At 41.6% G+C, this 20,760-nt stretch overlaps 3 protein-coding genes across 6 annotated transcripts; 2 read left to right on the forward strand and 1 right to left on the reverse strand.

Moving 5' to 3' along the window:
* Window positions 1-1,267: 1,267 nt before the first annotated feature.
* Window positions 1,268-4,582, forward strand: ca4c (carbonic anhydrase IV c; the record flags this gene model as incomplete). The annotated part of the gene is made up of 9 exons (XM_080845806.1): window positions 1,268-1,322; window positions 2,467-2,532; window positions 2,808-2,972; window positions 3,081-3,226; window positions 3,433-3,525; window positions 3,612-3,678; window positions 3,797-3,960; window positions 4,114-4,268; window positions 4,525-4,582. 9 exons carry the CDS (start codon window positions 1,268-1,270, stop codon window positions 4,580-4,582), a joined length of 969 nt encoding a protein of 322 aa, XP_080701932.1.
* Window positions 4,583-4,980: 398 nt separating this feature from the next.
* On the reverse strand, window positions 4,981-10,860 carry asl (argininosuccinate lyase). The gene is made up of 16 exons (XM_080855249.1): window positions 10,610-10,860; window positions 10,226-10,420; window positions 9,716-9,799; window positions 9,363-9,419; window positions 9,123-9,220; window positions 8,781-8,858; window positions 8,193-8,270; window positions 7,893-7,945; window positions 7,635-7,697; window positions 7,238-7,352; window positions 6,923-7,007; window positions 6,472-6,531; window positions 6,051-6,134; window positions 5,839-5,919; window positions 5,630-5,736; window positions 4,981-5,471 (listed from the first exon to the last, which is right to left on the reverse strand). The coding sequence occupies exons 1-16, from the start codon at window positions 10,640-10,642 to the stop codon at window positions 5,327-5,329; spliced, it is 1,416 nt and encodes a 471-aa protein (XP_080711375.1). The 5' UTR covers window positions 10,643-10,860; the 3' UTR covers window positions 4,981-5,326.
* A 2,905-nt stretch (window positions 10,861-13,765) lies between these two features.
* tpst1l (tyrosylprotein sulfotransferase 1, like) lies at window positions 13,766-19,345 on the forward strand. 4 transcript variants are annotated; one of them, XR_013968673.1, is made up of 6 exons: window positions 14,035-14,275; window positions 15,271-15,372; window positions 15,650-16,546; window positions 18,016-18,271; window positions 18,621-18,697; window positions 18,877-19,345. XR_013968673.1 is itself a non-coding variant. In XM_080839779.1 (5 exons), the coding sequence occupies exons 2-4, from the start codon at window positions 15,702-15,704 to the stop codon at window positions 18,654-18,656; spliced, it is 1,083 nt and encodes a 360-aa protein (XP_080695905.1). In that variant the 5' UTR covers window positions 14,035-14,275; window positions 15,271-15,701; the 3' UTR covers window positions 18,657-18,697; window positions 18,877-19,345. The 4 variants fall into 4 exon arrangements, 1 of the variants encoding a protein (XP_080695905.1); XR_013968674.1 differs by having other exon boundaries at window positions 15,271-15,308; XR_013968672.1 differs by lacking the exon at window positions 14,035-14,275 and adding an exon at window positions 13,766-13,847 and having other exon boundaries at window positions 15,271-16,546.
* The last annotated feature ends 1,415 nt before the right edge of the window (window positions 19,346-20,760 follow it).

Consider the following 20,760-nt stretch of genomic DNA (forward strand, 5'->3'; position numbering starts at 1 on the left):
TGTTTTATCATTTCTTTCTTATATGACACTGAAATGTCATGAATAGCATCTAATCTTTATTGGGACAAAAACGTATTACAGTAATACAGCACAGGATACAGACACTAGTGCAAGAGAGATGAGAACATCCAACATCCCCCTCCCCCATAGTAGTCGCCAGAGTCCTTTAAGCTCCTTAGAGTTCATGTGTCATCCAACTTTCCGTGGTATGAACACATCCACTACATGCCAACCAGAGTGTCCCTGGATTCATTACCTTGGGGTGGCCAGAAGATTAGGACTTATAGGCCCTATGGAAGTGCTCAAACAGGTCTACATCACCATTATTTGGCCTATACTGGAGTATGCAAGACCTCCTACAAGGCTTAACAAATAAACTGGAAGCTGTTGCGGTCATTTCATAGGCAGTCTACTCCCTTCAACCTGTCATCAACAGCACAAACTTTCTGCATATATATGTTTACATTTATTGCATGGTCATACATTAATAGGGGGAACCCCTTACCCGTAATATTATGAATATTTGAGATTTAAATATTTACCCAAAAAATCACTACTATTCCTAGCACCTTCCTACTTCCTTCCAAAAATTCTAAAATTCTGTTCAAGGCCGGAATGTTGCACCTTTATTCTGCCTCACTGTTCTGTATAAAAGGTTCAAACTCGGAATGGAGGGTCATTGTCGTTCTGCCTCTGATCCAGCAGCAGAGGTAGTCACAGAGCCAGATTAACGTCTGTGTAAAAGGGAGAGCTGGCATTGTGGGATAGGGGTGTGACGCAGCTTAGCAGCCACCCAAAAAGAAGCAAGACTACTGTGTTGTCAGAGCACAGAAATTCAACATGATAAGCATAAACATGTTGTACATGATGCACACCAACTTTGCTTCTGTCTGAACATAGCTATAAATGTGCCGGCTTGGAAGAAACAACACTAATTTCACGGCTCAGTGTAAAAGAGGGGTTTTCTTAACATAAAAATTGTGGGATCTTTGTTTAAAAGGGGCTAGTTATAGTAGCACCCCCCACCGTTTCACAAACCTTACTACACATAGAGAGCACCCTGAAGCATTACCCAGGACAGGGAACTGGGGTCTGTCCCTGTATACATTACAGCCAACATTTACTTTTGCAGCCACGACCACAACCACACGTCCCTCCCCCTCTACCTACACTACCTCTCCCTCCCCTCCTCTCCTCCCTCCCTGACGCTGCCTCACAGGTGCACTTCTCTCATCTTGAGCAGTCAGTGTAGTGGCGTTCCAGAGTCATGAGGACCACTCTCCCATTCTCCATGCTCCTGTCTGTTCTGTCATCCTGCACAGGTGAGCTCTCGTGTGAAAAAGAGGTGTAGAAAACATTCTGTTTTTTTTATCATGTATACAAAACTTAGTTAGTAAAAGCCTATTTATTTTTGTACGTTGTTGGTTGAAAAAAATATAGAATTTCATTATAAACAGTTTAATATATTTTCAATAATGATAGCTATGACTGAATACTACATAATACTGCAAACAAAATATTTAAGCACCTGTATCACTTCTTTGCATTTATACGTTTAATTCTAATTACTTGAGCTGTCGATCATTAGCAGAAGGCATGAGAGAAAACTTGTTGGGTAGACATATGTATACACCTACATATTTTCAGCAGCAAGTAACAGCATATAAATAAGGTAGAAGTGGTGAAAATTGCTGCTGAGGTTTCCGGTTATAGTATATTAACCCCTGTACTCTCCTCTTGTCAATGGTGTTGAGTAAACAGTGGAGCCGTTAATGGTCTATTAATGTTCCTTAGATCATTATCTAAACCTGCTATTAAGAGTCTCTACAACAGGCCTTTGTTTAAAACTTCACCATTTAATGAAGTGCCATCAATAGATCTCTTTGTCAAAAAGAGGGTGTCAAAGTTGAAATGAATTGACGCTGTGTTTGCTGATCAATCAGGTGTCCAAAATGACCCGTTGTTTCTTACAGAACCGTCTTTGTCCAGTTTTCTCAGACCACACTAATCCTCAAACAAAACAGGACAACAAAAGAACCTCAGAAAGCAAATGGATGAGTGTTTTTTGAAAGAAATAACTACAGAAAGCCAGATAGAAAAAAAAAAAAAAGAACTGCCTAAAAATAAAAGAAAAACATCTATAAACCAACAAACTTCATACAGAATGGGAGAAAAGACTGACTGGTTAAGGAAATTGGCTGGGGGTTGAGGCGGGGATAGCCCGGGTCCGTGTGGGTGTGGCGTCCTTTCGGTGTAAGGTCAGGTAGAAATGTTGCTGACGGCAAGATTATTAGCCCATGGCTCAGAAGGCCTGATAAATGACTAAATGTGTCAGTTAATAACCACACAGGTGCTATTTCTTTAGCCGGGACTCCTGTGATGCATGACAGTCACACAGCTTGCATGCTTGTGTGCGCTTGTCTATGTGCATGTTTCCATGTGTGTGTGTGTGTGTTTGTGTTCCAGGTCAGTACCATACAACTCATCCATGGTGCTACCACAGCCAGTACTCATGTGATGACACATGTGAGGGTAAGTGTCACCTCATCAGTAGTTCAGAGACATTGTTGAATGCACATCAAGGTTTTTGTATCTTTGTAACTTTGACTTCCAAAAAGGCAAGTGTGTATGTGAATAGAGGGTCTCCTGTCGTTCTATGGTGTATTGTTTTACTACTATTTGTATTTTTCCAATTTGTGGTATCAAATCTGTATGATTTTGTTGTATTCCAGCTCAAATCGTTCTGGTTTGAGACATATTTTGTCGTCCCAGTTCTATCCTGACCCTGGTTGTCACTGACTTTTCAGAGCCAGGAAAATGGAACACATTGTTCCCTGAATGTGGAGGGCAGAGACAATCTCCCATTAACATAGTCACGAGTCGAGTCCTGTATGACCCGGCTCTGACCTCGTTCACCTTTGAAGGGCACAATCATGCCAGTAACATCACAGTGGATCACCTTGGACACTCTGGTGAGTGGTGACTCAACTCTTTCTTACCACTTTAATTTACCTTGCAAGTGTGTGCGTGCCGTATGTAGTTTGCAGCATTGACGGATGAAAAACCTTCTGTTATTTCAGCTCATTTTGCTCTCCCTCCATCTGCGAAGATCCATGGAGGGGGCCTGGCCAGCACTTATAAGGCCCTGCAGTTTCACCTCCACTGGGGGGTGCATGCTGGACCCGGCTCTGAGCACACGGTGGATGGAGAGCGCTACCCCATGGAGGTTGGCATGCACTGGTCTCAATGCACAGACCAGCTGAGGCAACACTGCAGAGGGGTTGTTTGATAAGCTAAGAGTATGGGAAGATATGGGCACCAAACTGTCCTGGGAGGGTGTGTGTGTGTGTGTGTGCCTCCATGTGTGTGTGTGCCTCCATGTGTGTGTGTTCAGGTGTATGCCTATCCTTATATGTGCACTCTCTCTTGTAGTTGCACGTTGTCCACATCAAAGAGGAGTACCAGACTCTGGAAGAAGCTGAAAGTGACAGGGCAGGAATAGCCTTACTTGCCTTCTTCTTTGAGGTGCGGTTCTCTGAAGCTCTCATGCATCTGCTTTGACTATAGATTCCACTAAAAATAATTACATGACTCCTCCATGCTCTCCCTAGGAATCACCGGAAGACAACCCTCACTTCGATACAGTACTTGAAGCTTTAAGAAGAGTGCGCTACATTGGTGAGCTAGATGACTTGAAAAAATTGTCATTGCCAAGTCCAGTAGCCTACAGACTTTAATATAGTCCTCAAAAAAATGTATTCCTCACACTGGTAATCTTGTCTTGTGGTGGTTACAGGAAACACCAGCTCAGTCGCAGCTTTCAAACTGAGTGACATCATCCCTCCGGCCCATGAGCTGTCTGCCTACTATCGCTACTCAGGGTCCATGACTACACCCGGCTGCAATGAGTCCGTTATCTGGACCATATTCCAGAGGACCCTGCCAGCCAGTCACAGACAAGTAAGAGACCATGATCCCATAACCTATAGGACACGTTACAAAGACTGCAGTGGATACTGAATCCATTGTACCAAATGTATACTTTTATGCTACAGAATGTAAATATATTTCGTAGGTATATGTAACTGTCATGTCCTGTCCGCTTCTCCCCAGCTGGTAGACGTGGCTGAAGAGGTGTGGTACTGGACTGGGAAGCCCATGACAGACATCTTCAGACCTACTCAGCACCTCAACGGCAGAACTGTGTACAAGTCCTCACCTTCAGCCACTCCGGTTCTTCCAGGTTCTGCGGGACCAGTTTTCCTGCGGTCCACACTCTTGTGTCTGTGCTCCTTCCTTGTATATGTTAGCTTGTGTTGTGTACAATGAGGTGATATGAAACACACACATATTTGGCCGCTTCCATTCCAGAGTAGACTAATCGTCTCCTAATTACCAGATGGCCCAGGCCTGCTTCTGTAATGTATTTGCCTGGTTCATCTTCCTGCTTGGGTTATCTCTAAATGAGATGTGAATGTTTTGTTTTACGGAATACTGTCTGACTCTTCTCCTACCGGTCATAAGGTGCTCGGTGTGCGATGCCACCAGACCAAAGGGAAATGTCAACTGCCTCCAGAATTAGAAGCTATCTAGCAGCAGCCGCAGATTTGACACAAAAGCCAGCGCCGATGTAAGATTGACTTCAAACTCAGTCAATCTATATGCTCTTCTAAGGTTTGCCAAAGTAATACAATCTAAGGTTATATATAGTAAGTTTCTTGATTATATATGCACAAACTTCTAAATAGAGGGGAATCTCTTAGAGTTATTATACAGGCACGGTAGGTACATGGGGTGCATATGTGACTTAAATGTAATAGTGCTGTCATTGACCAATACTGTCATAATTGACAAAACCAACAATTCTGTCCATACTGAGCAGACAGATACGACAATGCCATTGACATGCCGTAAAGAACACTAAATAAAGGAAGAAATTAGCATTATGCTAAACCTCTATGGTTTGTTTTATTTGCAGCATAACCTGGTTGACCTAAATATTATATGAGCTTTAAACACGGATGCAAAGAAACAACACATCCAGTAAAAACTCGACAGTCAGAACCCTTATAATTATTCACCATGGGACGCAAAAGCTTACTATGCAGTTTCAGTAACCTTCATTTAAGAGTGGAGTGCATTCAGTAATGTTATTTGTAACAGTATAACATCCACTCTTCAGACATGGGAACCAGAAATCACCTCAGCACAAAGTTAATATATATAATTAAGTGTGTGTGTGTGTGTGTTTATATATGCACACTCCCATTGCTTAAACTTGCAAGTGTTGTGAGGGTGCGCGTTCGTTATCGCATGGCAGAGTGCGTTAATGCTTGTATTTCTCCTGCCAAGTCTTCATGTGGTCTATCTGTGCCAGCACGCTGCTCTTGGCTGTGCCTCCCATGGCACTGTACTGCTCCACGCTGCTGCTGTAGTCCCACACAGAGGACACATCACTGTCGAACAGCGGGCTAGAGAGATAGAGAGAGAGAGAGAGAGAGAGAGAGAGTAGAAAGGGAGAAGGGAAACCAGAACAATGTCAGCAGATCTTCAACACTCTCAGTGTGTGTGTGTGTGTGCGTGTGTGTGTGTGTATGTGTGCATGTGTGTGTGTTAGGAGTTTGCTGACCTGGCGGTGTGCAAGTCTTCCAGAGTAAGTTCATTAAGTGGAACGTTTTTGGAATCAGCGAGAGCTACAGCCTTCCCAGAGCATCCATGAGCCTGTCTGAAAGGCATCTGAAGCAATCAGGAAACATTAGGTTAATTAATTACTTGCTTTAGAAAACAAGGAAGGAAGAAAGAAAGGGGAAAAGAAAACAAAGAGAGAAATAAACCCACCCCTTTTCTGACCAGGTAGTAGGCTAGGTCAGTGGCAAGCATGTCAGGACTAAGGGCAGCCTTCATTGCACTGCTATTCACCTGTGAAGAATGGTTAATAACAAACAAATATGTCTATGTCAGAACAAGTGCCACCAATGAACATATCTCAATGAGCTGGCCCACACAGTGCGAGTCAATGCGGTCAGGGGAGGGTCGACCCCACCTCTTACCTTCAGTGTGGCTATGACACCTGTGGCGATTTGGAGAACAGCTTCAACTGTGTCATACACATCAAACATGGCCTCCTTATCCTCCTAAAGCAGGTGAAGGAAATATAAGAGACATTTGGACGTGGACGTTCAAAAAAATGGTAATTAGAAATTGATTACTATACTACATATACTACATGTGGAATTATCTAGGAATTGAATTCACAGTGGCATATACTGGCATACATATTCCACATGAGCGACAATTACAAACATGGGAGTTATTATAACAGCTAGAACACACACAAACCCAGTTTCTATATGGGCTGAATGAATTTGTTTTTCAAATCTCACCAATTGGTCTCATAACAACCCCACCAGAGATCAACACCACCAGTGTTGATCTCCATCTATTCCTGTGAAGTATGCTTACAATTCTCACCTGTAGGTCTTTGTTGTAGGTGCTGGGCAGGCCCTTCAGTGTCATGAGAAAACCTGCACACTGAGGCAAACAGAGTGTGATAAGTGCAGAGGTGGTGGAAAACCTTCAGATTCTCAAACTAACATCCAGTTAGTTCACTGGCACTAGATACTAAAATGTCCACTTTGTCTCAATTAAGAAAACATTGTTGTGTGCCTGTACGTTGTGAGTGTAATTCTTAGAACCGGTCACAAACAATAATTGGAGACGTTAACATTTTCCTGAGAAACAGCTTAGATCAGCTGTGCAACCACAGCGCTTCTCCATTTCTTCCTCAGACGATGACAGAAATTATTCCCTTTTCTCAAAAACATCCTTCAGAAACATCTCTTTTCTCAAGAAGCTTCATGTGCTTACGCTGGAACTTCTCCATATTGTCTTACTTCAAACCCAAGATTCATAAGTCCCTTACTCTTCCGAAGACCCTTCCGGCCTTGCTGCGGATAAGCTCCAGGCTGTCAGCATTCTTCTTCTGGGGCATCAGGCTGCTGCCAGTGCTGCTCACGCCACAAACACACAAGCACAGAGCTCTAACTACTGCACTACCCAAAGCACACACTGGACACACAACACAGGGAGTGCATGCAAGAGGACAGGACTGTCAAAAAGCAGCCTTTTTGACATCTGAATAACTGTAACACTCTGTGGTCTGATTGCAGTTGTGGGTGGCTTACTTTTGTTTGTGTGTGTGTGTGTGTGTGTGTGTGTCTCTATGTTCATGTGTTACCTGTAAGCATCAGACAGTGTGACAAAGGAGAACTCTTTGGTGCTGTAGATGATAAGGTCTTCTGCCATCTTACTGAGGTGGGTGAGACTTAAAGATGCCCAGAAAAGGAACTCAGCTGTCAAAACGCACACACACACACACACACACACACACACACACACACACACACACACACACACACACACACACACACACACACACACACACACACACACACACACACACACACACACACACACACACACACACACACACACACACACACACACACACGCAAGAACAAACACACACATACACAAAACCACAATAAACTCAATGCATATAGGTATATGCAGTGTACAAAACAAAAATATGAACATTTATCATCCTTCCTGTATGTAAAACAAAAACAACATACCAACAAAATCTCTCTCTGCTGTTGCATCCATACTGTTGATACTGACTGAATCAAAGGCCAGTTCTATACAAAAAGATGGACACAGATAGTTATACAGCATATATTTAAATTATTTTGTAAAAGAAAGCCCATGCCCATAGTCAGACTCAGTGCAACTAGGATGCACAACAGCATCTTTCAACCATTACTTTAAAAATGCTGGATAATCAGAATAGTATAGTGTAAACTGGGGCTGGCATTGATGCCACAATTGACCACCTTTACAAAGCAGTTTGCGATCAATGTTGAATGGATTCCCTGCAATGGCACCACTGTAAATACAAAGTAAACACATATTGTAATAGAGGCAAAAGAAAAGACAATCTATTTGAACAGAATGTTAGGCTGGTATTTTAATGTATATGTATAACTAGTGCTCTATGTGTATTTGGAATTGAAAGACTTGGTCAACAATACGTTCCCAAGAGAAATTGTGGTAGAATGGGATGAGAGTTAATACCAGGTTAGTTCATGTTTATGTTAGTTTTTTTGAATGTCATCTTAAAGGTGAAAGGGTACCTTCCGAGAGGCAGAACATTAACTCGCCGCCGAATTTCATCAAGTTTCTCCACATCTCTGCTCAAGGCCACCACATGGCTGAAATCAAACCGACAGGGAGAAAGTGAAAGAGCGATACCACAAGGCTTGGCAAGGCATCATTAAAAAGGAACTCTGACATGCTTAATATCACACACAGATTTAAGGGTGCAGGCCTTGATAATCCATTCCACTTTTTGTCTAATTCAATTAAATTCTCTTTACCCTTCTATAGCTGTCTGTCCAGCGTGTGCACTAAAAAAAACCTCTTACTCTTGCAGTTCTGGCTCTGTACATAAGAAACAAAACAAACCCCTAACCCTAGGCCTTAACTGAACCATACACTGTTCCAGCTAATCAACAACGTTGTTTCAGGAGCATGGAAGGAAGGGGTGTATTTGACTGGCTGTTGAGCTCAAATATTAACAACCTTTCACTAGGACTGTACCTTAAATGTCAAACTAAATGTAAGACTCCAGCTTAAACACAAATAAGTCATGCCTTTCCAATCCTCTTAAAAGGATCTGCAACTCTGCATTATTCTCTTGAGAGGAAAAAAACTCACTTTACCTCATAATCCAGTGGCTCCATCTGATTGGTTGAGCCCTCTGCATGTGTGTGTACCCAGGGAAAAGGATGTCTATCTCGCTACACAAGGCCAAAAGTGCGGGTGCATGTAACACAAATTAAAAAACAGGTTTTGATATGCATTATACTTGGTTTAATTATTCAGAAGACTTTCACTTTGTGAGTCTGCGTGTAAGTGAGTGAGAGTTTCTGACCAAGAGTGTGTGTGAGTGAGAAGTGAGAAGACCTACATGTGTTTATGTGTGACAGTGTGGGTAAGTCAGTGGGTGTTTGTGACCAAGTGTGTGTGTATGTCTGTTATGAGGAGGGTTTATATATGTTTACCTAGAGGCCCTCTCCACCATGGTAGTTATAAGTTGTAAGGCATGGCCCTTCACAATACCTATCGCATCCCGTAACCAAAGCCTCATGTCTGTGACAACCTGTTTGATTATGAAAGAATGCAGGTGAACTCCACCCTGAAACATTCCAATAAACCACTGAATCTCCTTCATGTATCATCCCGGAAATTAGCACTGCAGAACACTTGCAAAGTACACATTGACCAATAACGCTGAAACTCACCTGGTCATTTCTACTTCTACCTGTATGGAGCTTGCCTGCAGCGTCTCCAATCACTTCCTGCACTAAGCAGAAAAGCTCATGAACTCATGGAATCAAGAATCATGAAACAAGGGCAGGTTTACACTTAGGGGAATGACTCATTTTTTCCTTACAGAAACAGAAACACTGGGTTACGAGACTTAAATCTTCACTGAGGTCAAATGTTATTTGTCCACGGTTGTGAATGGTGTGACAGTTGGACAAGAGAGACAGCAAAACAGTACTATTGTGCACTATTATCAAAGTTGTCTTTGAACACATTACAAGACATCAGAACTGTAGTCCGTAAAACAAAAAGAGTCAGAGTGGCTTGCCTTAAGCCGACGCTCATTGGCTGTGTGGATGTCTTCATCTCCTGATTTAATTTGAAAGGACCCCCCAGACCATTCTGCATAAACCTGGTTTGAGTAGATGTAGACACAGGACAGTATGAAACATTTGATATGGCATCTACTATCTTCCTATAATATCTGAATTTCATTAACCAAATGTGGGCCATTGTAAACATTTTGGTGAATTGTGCATCATTTACTTTCTTTGTAACTGGCATATGTTTTCAAAAACTCAAGCCTGATTCCAATTCATTGTCCAAAACAGAGGCATTGTTTGACGAATCCAACAAACAAAAGCTACAATGTGCAGCCACATGATTACACAACAATTGTCCTGTGGACAACATGACACAGAAGCCACTGGTGTCGGTCATCCATTTTTGTATGTCACCTATTAAGTCTATACCAACACAACTGCCAAGGGAGAACAAAACTGTGAAAAACAGTTTCTTTAGGTTCTGATCTGAAGAACTGAAATAGACAGAAACTCACTTGATCAAGACCAGTGACAATCTGGTTCATCTCATCCTCCGTCACAAGGTTAGCCTTCTGTAGCGCCAAAACATATGCCTTGCTGCCCCTGATGTCTGCATCCCACATTCTCTGGTCATATGCTATTGAGGCGTTGAATTTTTCCATGATAGCGTCAGTTTCACCAGCGAACCTCCCTCCCCACAGTTTAGACCCCTGCAGAACACCATATTGTTAACAATGATTTGTGATATCATCACTAAAAAAATGTGAAAATAATCAGCACGCTAGCTAGTGATGTTATGCAAGAAACTGCATTTCTATACTGATTTGTTTGTTGTCACTATATAGTGATCAATTGATACTCACTACAGTCAAACACTATTAGTCTTACTCAGGCTTTACCTCCGAGCTGTCACTGGCGCTTGTGGAACTCATGGTCGGACAGGCAACCCTGAACTGAGACAACAGGTGGTGGTGTTCACCGCTTTAATGCGATCTACTTAGCCTAACGTTACTAACCTAGCTAGCAAACTTCCTACCACTTTGCGTTTTCTGCGATACCGTTATTCTACTACTTGTATGTATACGTTAATTATAATATTACACGTGTGACATGAATTAATTGGTAGTCGTACCGTCCCTCAGCTATCCATTCCAACTAAACCAAGCCTGCTTTATGTGTATGCGAGGGGGTGTGCGCCGTAAAATTATTTTCAGTGAAGCGTAGTCCCTCCCATTTTGACTGCTGTATGGAATCAAAAGAGGGTCAAACAGATTTAAGCTTGGAATCCGATGTACGAATATCATAATCGTAAAGGTTATGGATAAAAAAAGGCACAGACTATTTGAACGGCACAAAATGTTTGTAGTCTGTGTGGTTACCAACCACTGATCTCAAAAAGAAACCAACACATATTCTCAAAATATGTTTTTTTTTTGCATTTCCTGAAGATAATACCAGTGCGTAATAATAGACAAAAAGTGAGAGGAGAGAGAGGTGTGTGATTGACTGACTGATAGATTGAGGGAAGGGCAATTATATTAAAGAGAGTGAGACAGTACCGTGTTTTGATATAAACAAACACAGGGAGACACAAATAAATAAATCAAAATAGATTAATAGTGATTAATTGAGAGATAAAGACATAAGACAAAACAATTAAGTGACAGAATGGAGAGAGAGAGAGAGAGAGAGAGAGAGAGAAGGAAAGACAGAAAAAGATACAAATAAATTAAACAGAGTTAGATAGAAAGATAGAAATAAAGAAACATCTGGACCATGATGGAACGATATCAATACTTTTATAGAGTTTTATCAAGCTTTAATTGTTATAAATATTTATGATACAATGAGGGCATGTTACTGGAACTTAATTGTTGGTCTTCAAGCATTTACACAGCCATTTACTCTCTCTCTCACTCTTCGTCGAGAGAAGTGGCAAAACAGGGATGTTAAAACCCTGTAGTGAGTCATCATGCAAATGGTGGACTTACTTTGTTTTGTGTTTAACAACACTTATAATCAGCCATAAGGCATATAATTATATTGATAGAGTGATAGTGATGCCGCGATAGTGTGATGGAGTGATGGTGATAGGGTGATGGTGAGTGAAAAAAAGAAACCTAAGAGATGGGGAAGTTAGATATTAAAGAGAAAAATAAGGATGTAGTAAATAAATAGATACCGGTAGATAGATAGATAGATAGATAAATAGATAGATAGGAGATAGATAGCTAGATAGACAGGTGGATAGATAGACAGTTGACTATTTAAATTGAAAAGACTGAGTGTTCAATCTTTCTATGAATTAACAAATAAAAAAAATAGAAATGAACACCGCACAAGCAGCCGTATTGAAACTGGGTTTATGTTGAATTGTGTTGAATTCAAGAGCTGAGCGACAATGCGGATGATGAAAAGTGTGTAAGTGATTTTGTTTAATGACTAATTATCACCTGTAACTTGTCGATAAGTCTGCAGCTGTCAAACTTTACCAAAACTCCCTATGAAATTTTTGCAAGTAAGACTGACATCCTGCTCTCATCTATCTCCAGTTCCGTTTACTCACTTTCCCTCTGCTGTACAGTCCCTCTTCATCACTCAAACAAATGAAGCCAATCATTCCACTTCCTCTTAATCCTCCCCTAACCAAACCATCTGTTTTCTTTTTTTAAATCTATTTATCTTTATGTCCTCATCACCTTCCCAGTCTCACACTGAATAGTACCTCTCTCTTTCTCTCAAATGTAGTTCTTATTTCCTCTCTGTCATAATCCGGCCCTTGAGGGAGGATGCTTTGCATAGGTATCAGAATTTGCTCAGATCAAAAGGTCAACATGCAGAGAAGTTGGAACTATTTTCCTGGAGGGATAGCTGTAAATGTATGTCTAAAATACATGCTTTTATATGAAATGTCAAAATGTCTGCCTGGCATTATGTGGTATTACAGTGTTAAGAGAGTTTGTCAGTATTGACACCATCGCAGTTTTGCCAAGCACAATGAAAAGAATGTGTTGCTGCACTAAAAAAAAGTTTGATTTGGTTTAATGACAGCAACTCTGGCCAGGCTAATCTCTAACTAAAGTACAGTAGTGTATAATGTCTGGCATAGCAGATAGATAGATGGATACTGTATTCCTCCAGAGGGGAATTTTAAGACATATATACAACTAATACAACGCACAGACACACATACACATAGGGAGAACATGTTCAAAAGGAGTGGGGTGGTAACAGATGCTGATACATGACGATAGCCTACTTAATGATAAATGGATAACTTCAGTGGACTCTACAAAGGTGAAATGGTTTATCATTAAGCTTGGCTGTGTTTGGTCGGTCACTGGCAACGTCTGGATAGCAAGCTAGTTAGGCCTACAGCTATGTTTGTTGTTGAACATATGCACAGTTATTTTATTGATGAATCTGTATTTAGCCAACATTGTTAGAGTGGTCAGGACTTCATGTTTGGATGTTTGAACGTGCACAGGTGTTAATGTATAACTCTTTGTGAGATTTTATAATCAATAATACATTCACAATATTATTATTGTAAATGGACTCGAACCCGGACCCTCGCTTGCTAAAAATTAAACATTCCCTGGGCTTTGCATTCGACACTAGCACAACATAGACAGTGTCTTTCACTGCATACTTCTGTATCTGGGTTGGTAAGGTTTAGGCATGAGATGTGAAATTGGTAAGGGTACGAATATCATAGTTGCTTTTCGTCAAGGGTTGCAATATCATCGCGACTCAATGAGAAGAATGCATAGGTAAGGCACCGGTCACAAAATGTTTTCAGTGGGCTGCCAATTCTCTCGTCTGACCACTGCAATCCACTTATGTCTTTCTGGCTCTGCCGGGAATCTATTAAACGTTTAACCAGGTTTATCACCTCTCTGATTATGACATCCGACAGCACAACACGTTTAGACATATTTAACTGAATTCTGGTTTAAAGACGTTGCTCCTTAATTCGGAAAGGCCGCGAGTTCGATATAAACAAAAGACATGTGACCTCTGACGTCAGCTAAAAGAGGAATACAAAATGTCATGTTTTGATGTGGGTAGGCTATATGTGATGCACATACATATAGAGGAGGAAAACGCGAACGCTTTGAGGAATTTTACATTTATGTAAGTTTGAGAGCATGAGAAGTTGCATATTCCTGCATTGCAGTCAGACTTTTTGGGGGTCCTACAAATACAAATGCATGTATCACCGGATACAAAGAATCAAGATGCTTAGGCCTTCACGGGAATACAATGAAGACATTTTTTATTTTATTTGGAAATACACACATATACACAGTGTACCATTAAAATAAGCGTCACGAAACATTTGACCAATCAGGTGCATCGAAACAGGTTACTGAGAATTTTGCTATTTACTCGTCCAATGACACTCGAGCTTCGTTTCTTTCTTTCTCCCCTGAATTTACAATAAGTTTTTATGATTGATCTGTGTGCTCATGTCATGTTGCGACAAGCACGTTTCCTAAGTAATCTAACAGTTCACTGACCCGAAATCTGATAAACATCTTTCGAAACGGAGTAACATCTCGGTAAGTCAATTCTTCCGTTACTTATTTAATTCCATCGGATCAAATTGCTACATTTGAAGTAACGTTGCATACAGATAAGATCCAATGTCGCATTAACCTGCATATATGCTTGCCAGACGGTCGATGGTGATTAAGCGTGAAAGTGTTTTAAAATATCGACAACATAGTCGAGATTCTGTTGTTCAGAACATTGCACAGTTGCAGAGACACCAGACAGCTTTCACATTTATAAATGCCACCTATGTTTAGCTAACTAGCTAGCCAGACAGTAACCTATCACCTTGTTTGCTGATGCGGTTTTTGCTTTCGGCTGCACACCATTTTAATCACTCGACAGTATCAGGTCGAATGACCTCACAACAAGCAATAATGTAATTCCGTTAATAACTATTCGCTATTTTCAAAGCACCTCTCGTTTTAAACGAGAATGCGGTTTGTTTAAAAACCACGTCCATGCCATTTTATCTAACGTCTGAAAGATAGATCACTGGCTTGCTCAGGAGTTCATCTTAATTGACTGCCTCATATCGAACACAATTAAATTAATAGGTTGGTTTCAGACCCTTTTTTTTTAACCAAAATTGTCTATTTATGGTCTTTGCGTAACAGACGCTGGGCCTTTTATATAATTGCGAAATTCAATGTTGATTTTGCTGTAGGGCCTAATAGTAGGAACATTTCACTTTGATTCCTTTACATCGTTTCCCTGATTAACTGGTTATTGGTCATGTCATGGGAGCCACAACCCTCTCGCTGTAGTCATTTTTCTTAATCAAAGAGAAGGGTATCAGATTCTAATCTTAGATTCTCATATGTGAGACACGTAGAAAAACAGCTACATTTTATGGAGCAGCAGACAAAATACACTGGTCTAAGTTGGTCAAGAAAACGACATGATGTGTTTGAGGTGTCTACTGGCGTTTGCCCATGACTTTTATAGTCTAGCTCAAGCAGCACCTCAAAATCATTATTTATCATATTTACTTTTTTTGCAGGCGCCATGGAGCTGACACAACAAATCTGGGTCACCACAGTAAGAGAAGGTTTCTCAGTCAGCCCTCCCTGTATACCCCCTGTCTGAACCCAGAGGAGAAGAGGTCTTTTACCTCTTTGTGCTCATTTTTGGAACCCTTTCCCCCACCTCCGTCCATCCTACATACCTTTACCTTGCATTCCTCTCCCGACCTTTAACATCTTACCTCCTGCATTCCTGTTCAATTGTCTTCCATTCTCATTGTGTTCTTTTGACTTGTTCCTTCTCTTGTCTTCACATTTCTGTTCTTCTCTTTTTTCCTCTCTTCTCCTTCTCTTCTTGTGTCTGAACTTTTCTCTTTTCTACTCCTCTTCACATTTAATCTCTGTCTCGATCCATAGTGTAACTTTCCCACAAAACATCTGCATCCTCTTCTCTGTCCATCACTAATTTATGATGAGGAAACCACAAAACATTCTGCTGCTGGCCTGTGTGGTAATCAGCTCTTTGACCGTATTCTACCTGGGCCTCAGCACCATGGAATGCCCAAGTCGTGGCCGTTGGCACGGCAGCCACGGCAGGCGCTACTCCTGGACCTCCCTGGACCCGGGCCAGAACCTGAGCGGCCAACAGATCCCGCTGGAGTACAACGAGAACACGCCGCTTATCTTCGTTGGCGGTGTCCCGAGGAGCGGCACCACACTGATGCGTGCCATGCTGGACGCCCACCCGATGGTGCGCTGCGGTGAGGAGACACGCGTCATCCCACGCCTGCTTGCCATGCACTCCACCTGGAGCCGGTCGGCTCGCGAGCGCATGCGGCTGGACGAGGCCGGCGTCACCGATGAGGTACTGGACTCGGCCATCCGCGCCTTCCTGCTTGAGGTGATTGTAGGCCACGGTGAGCCGGCGCCGCGACTGTGCAACAAGGACCCCTTCACCCTGAAATCGCTCTCCTACCTGAGCCACCTGTTCCCGCGCGCCAAGTTCGTGCTGATGCTGCGCGATGGCCGTGCCACAGTGCACTCCATGATCTCGCGCCGCGTCACCATCACAGGCTTTGACCTGAGCAGTTACCGCGACTGCCTGGTGAAGTGGAGCCGGGCGGCAGAGAGTATGTATGAGCAGTGCCGCGAGGCCGGCGAGGAGAGGTGCATGTTGCTGCGCTACGAGCAGCTGGTCCTGCAACCGCAGCAGGCCATGCAGAGGCTGCTCCACTTCCTCGACCTGCCCTGGGACATGGCCGTGCTCCACCACGAGCAGCTCATTGGGAAAGCCGGCGGCGTGTCACTGTCTAAGTAAGTACAGCTGAGAGGAGAGTGGACTACAGCATTGTTACTCTCCACATAAAACCAAAAGGCAGTGTGTAATGTTGGTAAATCATTTTTATCTTGTTTGTAACTGTCACAAGGTTTTCTTCGCCTCCAGTTTCTACCTCCTGTTGTATTTGGGCTTCCTCGTCAGATTTCTGATGATGGCCTCATAGCTGTTATCTTTTGCAGTCAGTCTGTTGACTAATACATTTAGTTGATTTGGTCAATGTCCTAGCACATTCACATAAATTAGCTCTTCTTGTCAACCTTTTATAGAATGCAACTTGTCAAATTATTATGTTTGTGAGACTGGTACTGTTACTTTGAAAAAATAGATGAATTCTGTTTACTCTAAACTGCTGTGACATTCAGCATTACACCTTTCTGGAGACAGTGTGTCCACCCCTTTTCTCAGACCATTTCTTTCACTCATACACTTACTTGGTAGAATTCCATACAAATATGTATTATAACAGTAAGGTGTAAAATATGTGATGCCTTGCGAGTCAGGTGATGGTTACAGTTGAGCAGAAACTCCCTCAATTTTTTCAGGGGTTTGCTTGGCAAAGTTTTCTGAAAATCCAGTTTAGATACACTTCCAGTACTATATTTGAATGCTCAGTATCTTTAATATAGTACAGATGAACAATACATTAGAAACACATTCAACTTTGGTAATTTAGTTAATTGCTCCTTTGATTAAGCAAGGTTGGGTTGCTTTTTAATATATATATATAAATTTGTAATCATTGGCTGAAAGTGGGTCACTTAAAAACACTGCACTTAGCAATAGGAAACATTATTGTTCCATGAAGGAAGGTTTTTTTGGATATTTTTTAAGAGACAGGATAAAGGTAGATACAAGACTTGTAAACAGAATACAATTAGATTTAAACATCGACTTATCATCCAACAATCTGCAGAGTACAACAGTAGATGTTTGAGGATGCTGTTGTCCTTTAGTTAGGTGAATTATTGCATCCTTCTTTCAGCAGGATTAAGTTATAAAGCAGCCTCTCACACAGTCTCTGCTGGCATAAAACATCGAACTTGTTTTGCATTTGGGTTTGTCTTCTTTAACTTTTTTCTTACTATTCTCCTGAATATTATTTTCTTAATATTTAAACAAAAATGTGTATTAATGGGGTGCAGCTACAGACTCCACAACAGCATAATCAAACAAACAAAAAAGGAAAGGAAAGACATTGAAACATGTAAGATCGAAGATGTAGGGAAGAGGGAAACACAAATGCAATTACTTTTTTTTTGCCTGAGTGGTGTCACATTTGTAGAAATTAAGACTTGCTGGTGGAGGTAGAGTCCCTGCCAATCTTCTTATGAGTACTGCATGACTGTGGACAGATAGAGTAAATATAATTGAGCCTTTCCTTTCACTACTGCAGTGATTCACTACCATCTGGTTTGCTTAATGAGGCCACTTGGCTGTTTTCCAGGACAGAGCGCTCCACAGACCAAGTGATGAATCCGGTCAACACGGAGGCCTTGGTGAAGTGGGTTGGCAAGATCCCGGTCGATGTGTTGAAGGATATGGTGGACATCGCGCCCATGCTGAGCAGACTCGGCTACGACCCTCAAGCCAACCCCCCTGATTACACCAAACTACAGGAGCCCTCACATGGGAACAGTACTCTACTGGTGAGGGACAGTGTGGCGTCACATCTTAAAAGAGTTCTGAAAATATGACGCAAGGTGAACACACAGGCTATAGTCCACACGCAGTCAACCAAGATGTCATAACGATAACGGTTATGTTATAGGCCAGATGTGTTTGTGTGTGCCAGTGTGTGTGTGTGCCAGTGTGTGTGTGTGTGTTTGTGTTTGTGTTTGTTCTAAAAACTCTGGGCTTGTGTCCTGGAAGAGGATTACTTGCCTGTGTCCTTAGAAAGAGATTTAATCATGTTCTTAATGGCGAATCGCAACTGAAATACTAATTCATCTGATGGCTGGGGTTTATCTACATCTCGATCACTAACCCAGAATTTTAAGTCTTGAAGAGAGTCAAGTAAAGCTGCTGTTTGTTTCTCTTCTACTTTTTTAGTTGCACAGAACTGTAGAAGGTCCTGATCCCAGGTAGGACTGATGCACAGCTGATAATCATGATGATAACCAGTATTGGTATGTATATTAGCCTTTGATTTGGCCCTTTACACCAACAATTTCTAGATTTTTGTCAAAGTGTTAATTCCTATATACAGTATATCTAATGTACACATACTTGCATATAGTACTCCACCATTAATTTCCAGTTGAAATATCAGTCTGTAACAGTTGTGTTACTTGTCATTTTTTTATAGACCTGCAGTTCTGTCCAGGGACCCTTATCCCCTAGTTGGTTTCTGCCCTGTCATGGCTATTCATTGGATGCCAATGTTTTTTTTGGAGAGGACACCAGCTGCATATTTACATTTGTTGAGGATATGATTTTCAACATAGCCAGCATTCATAAATGACGTAAAGAAATGTTGTCATAAGCACAGGTGATACAATAAGCTTGGTGTGGTGATGTCATTCAAATATGTACATTTCCATATAAGGATGTTCGTGGAACCTCAAGTGCAAGATGTGCCAAATTTCTGAGAGCATAAATATTTTCATGCTGTTTGTCTTCAATTTAACTTTTGTGATAAAATACATCTATATTCATTACCAATACAAATAGTACATCATGTCAGACTTCATAGTGTGTTGTTCTTTGTGTTTCTGTGGAGCAGACAATGATGTGATCTCAGAGATAATTTATTAAAAAGAGATTTATTTTTCTAATGTGTTCTAATGTCTTTTTGTTCACTCTGTTTTGCAGTTTAATAACTGTAGTTTTAAATCTGCAAAGACCCCTGGTGACACACTTATAGAGGATAAGTGATACAGTCTGTGTCAGACATATTAAAAGCTGTTGCCAAACTGGACATCATGTGTAGGTCTCCACCAACAGGGAGTACTTTGTTAGCCTACTATATATGAGCGTATGAGCCACTAACATATGAAACTGATGAGAGTTAAAGAGATGATATAACAACTTACCACTTTTTGAAGCATATATTTTATAAGTAACTAGTACTGGTGGTATTATCTTGAAATTAGTTTTCATGAAAGGCCAATATGCTCATATGATGAGGTACAGATAAACACCTGTTGTTCCAACTAGCCACCTAGACAATGCCATATGCTGTTCTGTGGGTACAGTCGGACTTCCCCCTGAAAAATAGTGCAGATCCTGATCTGTTGCATGTTAACAGCGACTAAGGGACAGGGAAAAGGTCCCTGCTTTCAGATTCCTGGGTACAGACACCACAAAACATCCCTTTTGGTCCACATTCAAACGCAGTGACTCAACTTCCTGAGCCTCTTCAGAAAACCAACTGAAAGGAGATGCTGCTGATGTCTTTCTATTGCTGGTTCATCAGGAGTGTGCGGACGCATGCATCACTACATGGTGGGGCAGCTGCTCAGCAGCAGACAGGAGAACCCTTCGGAGGGTCATCAACATCACCCAGAAAATTAATCAGCTGCTCACTGCCCTCTTTGGAATACTTGTTCAGCTCTCGCTGCCTTAGTAGAGCAGCAAAACACACTGGGGGACCCAATCCCAACTTGGACATTGGGCAGACGCTTCAGGTCCAGGTCAGACAGACTAGAACAAGAGCCATACGATAACTTTACCTGTGTGACTATCTGCACTAGTACAATACTTAGCCTACAGTTAATTATACACACTGATGTTTATATTCTAACTGTGTGTTGACATGCCCACTTTATGCATGTCTTTTTTGTGCTTTGCCTTTACTATGTATTTGTTTTATTTAAATAAACCGCTTTTTTTGTAAACTCTGTGGTCTGTCTGAAACGTATGTTGCGGCTCACGACTCGAGCCGGGTCGTTAGAGAACCTTTTGTATATTCCTCACTGCACTACCTACACAGGGGCACTGCCACTCAACATAATTCGCAGTATCCTCGAGTGCAATATCCGCAGTATCCTCAAGTGCAATATCCTCAAGTGCTATATCTCAGCTGCTTTCTTATAGTTCCTTAGCCTATTGCTTTATATCTATATACATATCTGTCTAAAATACTAATGAACAGCATTTACACCAATTCGCCATTTCTGTTCACGCACACGGTAGGCTATAGGCCTAATGTTCCCAAAACTACATGTTTATATCAGATATACAGAATACA

The sequence above is a fragment of the Sprattus sprattus genome (genome assembly GCF_963457725.1).
Source record: "Sprattus sprattus genome assembly, chromosome: 1".
NCBI classification, from domain to species: domain Eukaryota; kingdom Metazoa; phylum Chordata; class Actinopteri; order Clupeiformes; family Clupeidae; genus Sprattus; species Sprattus sprattus.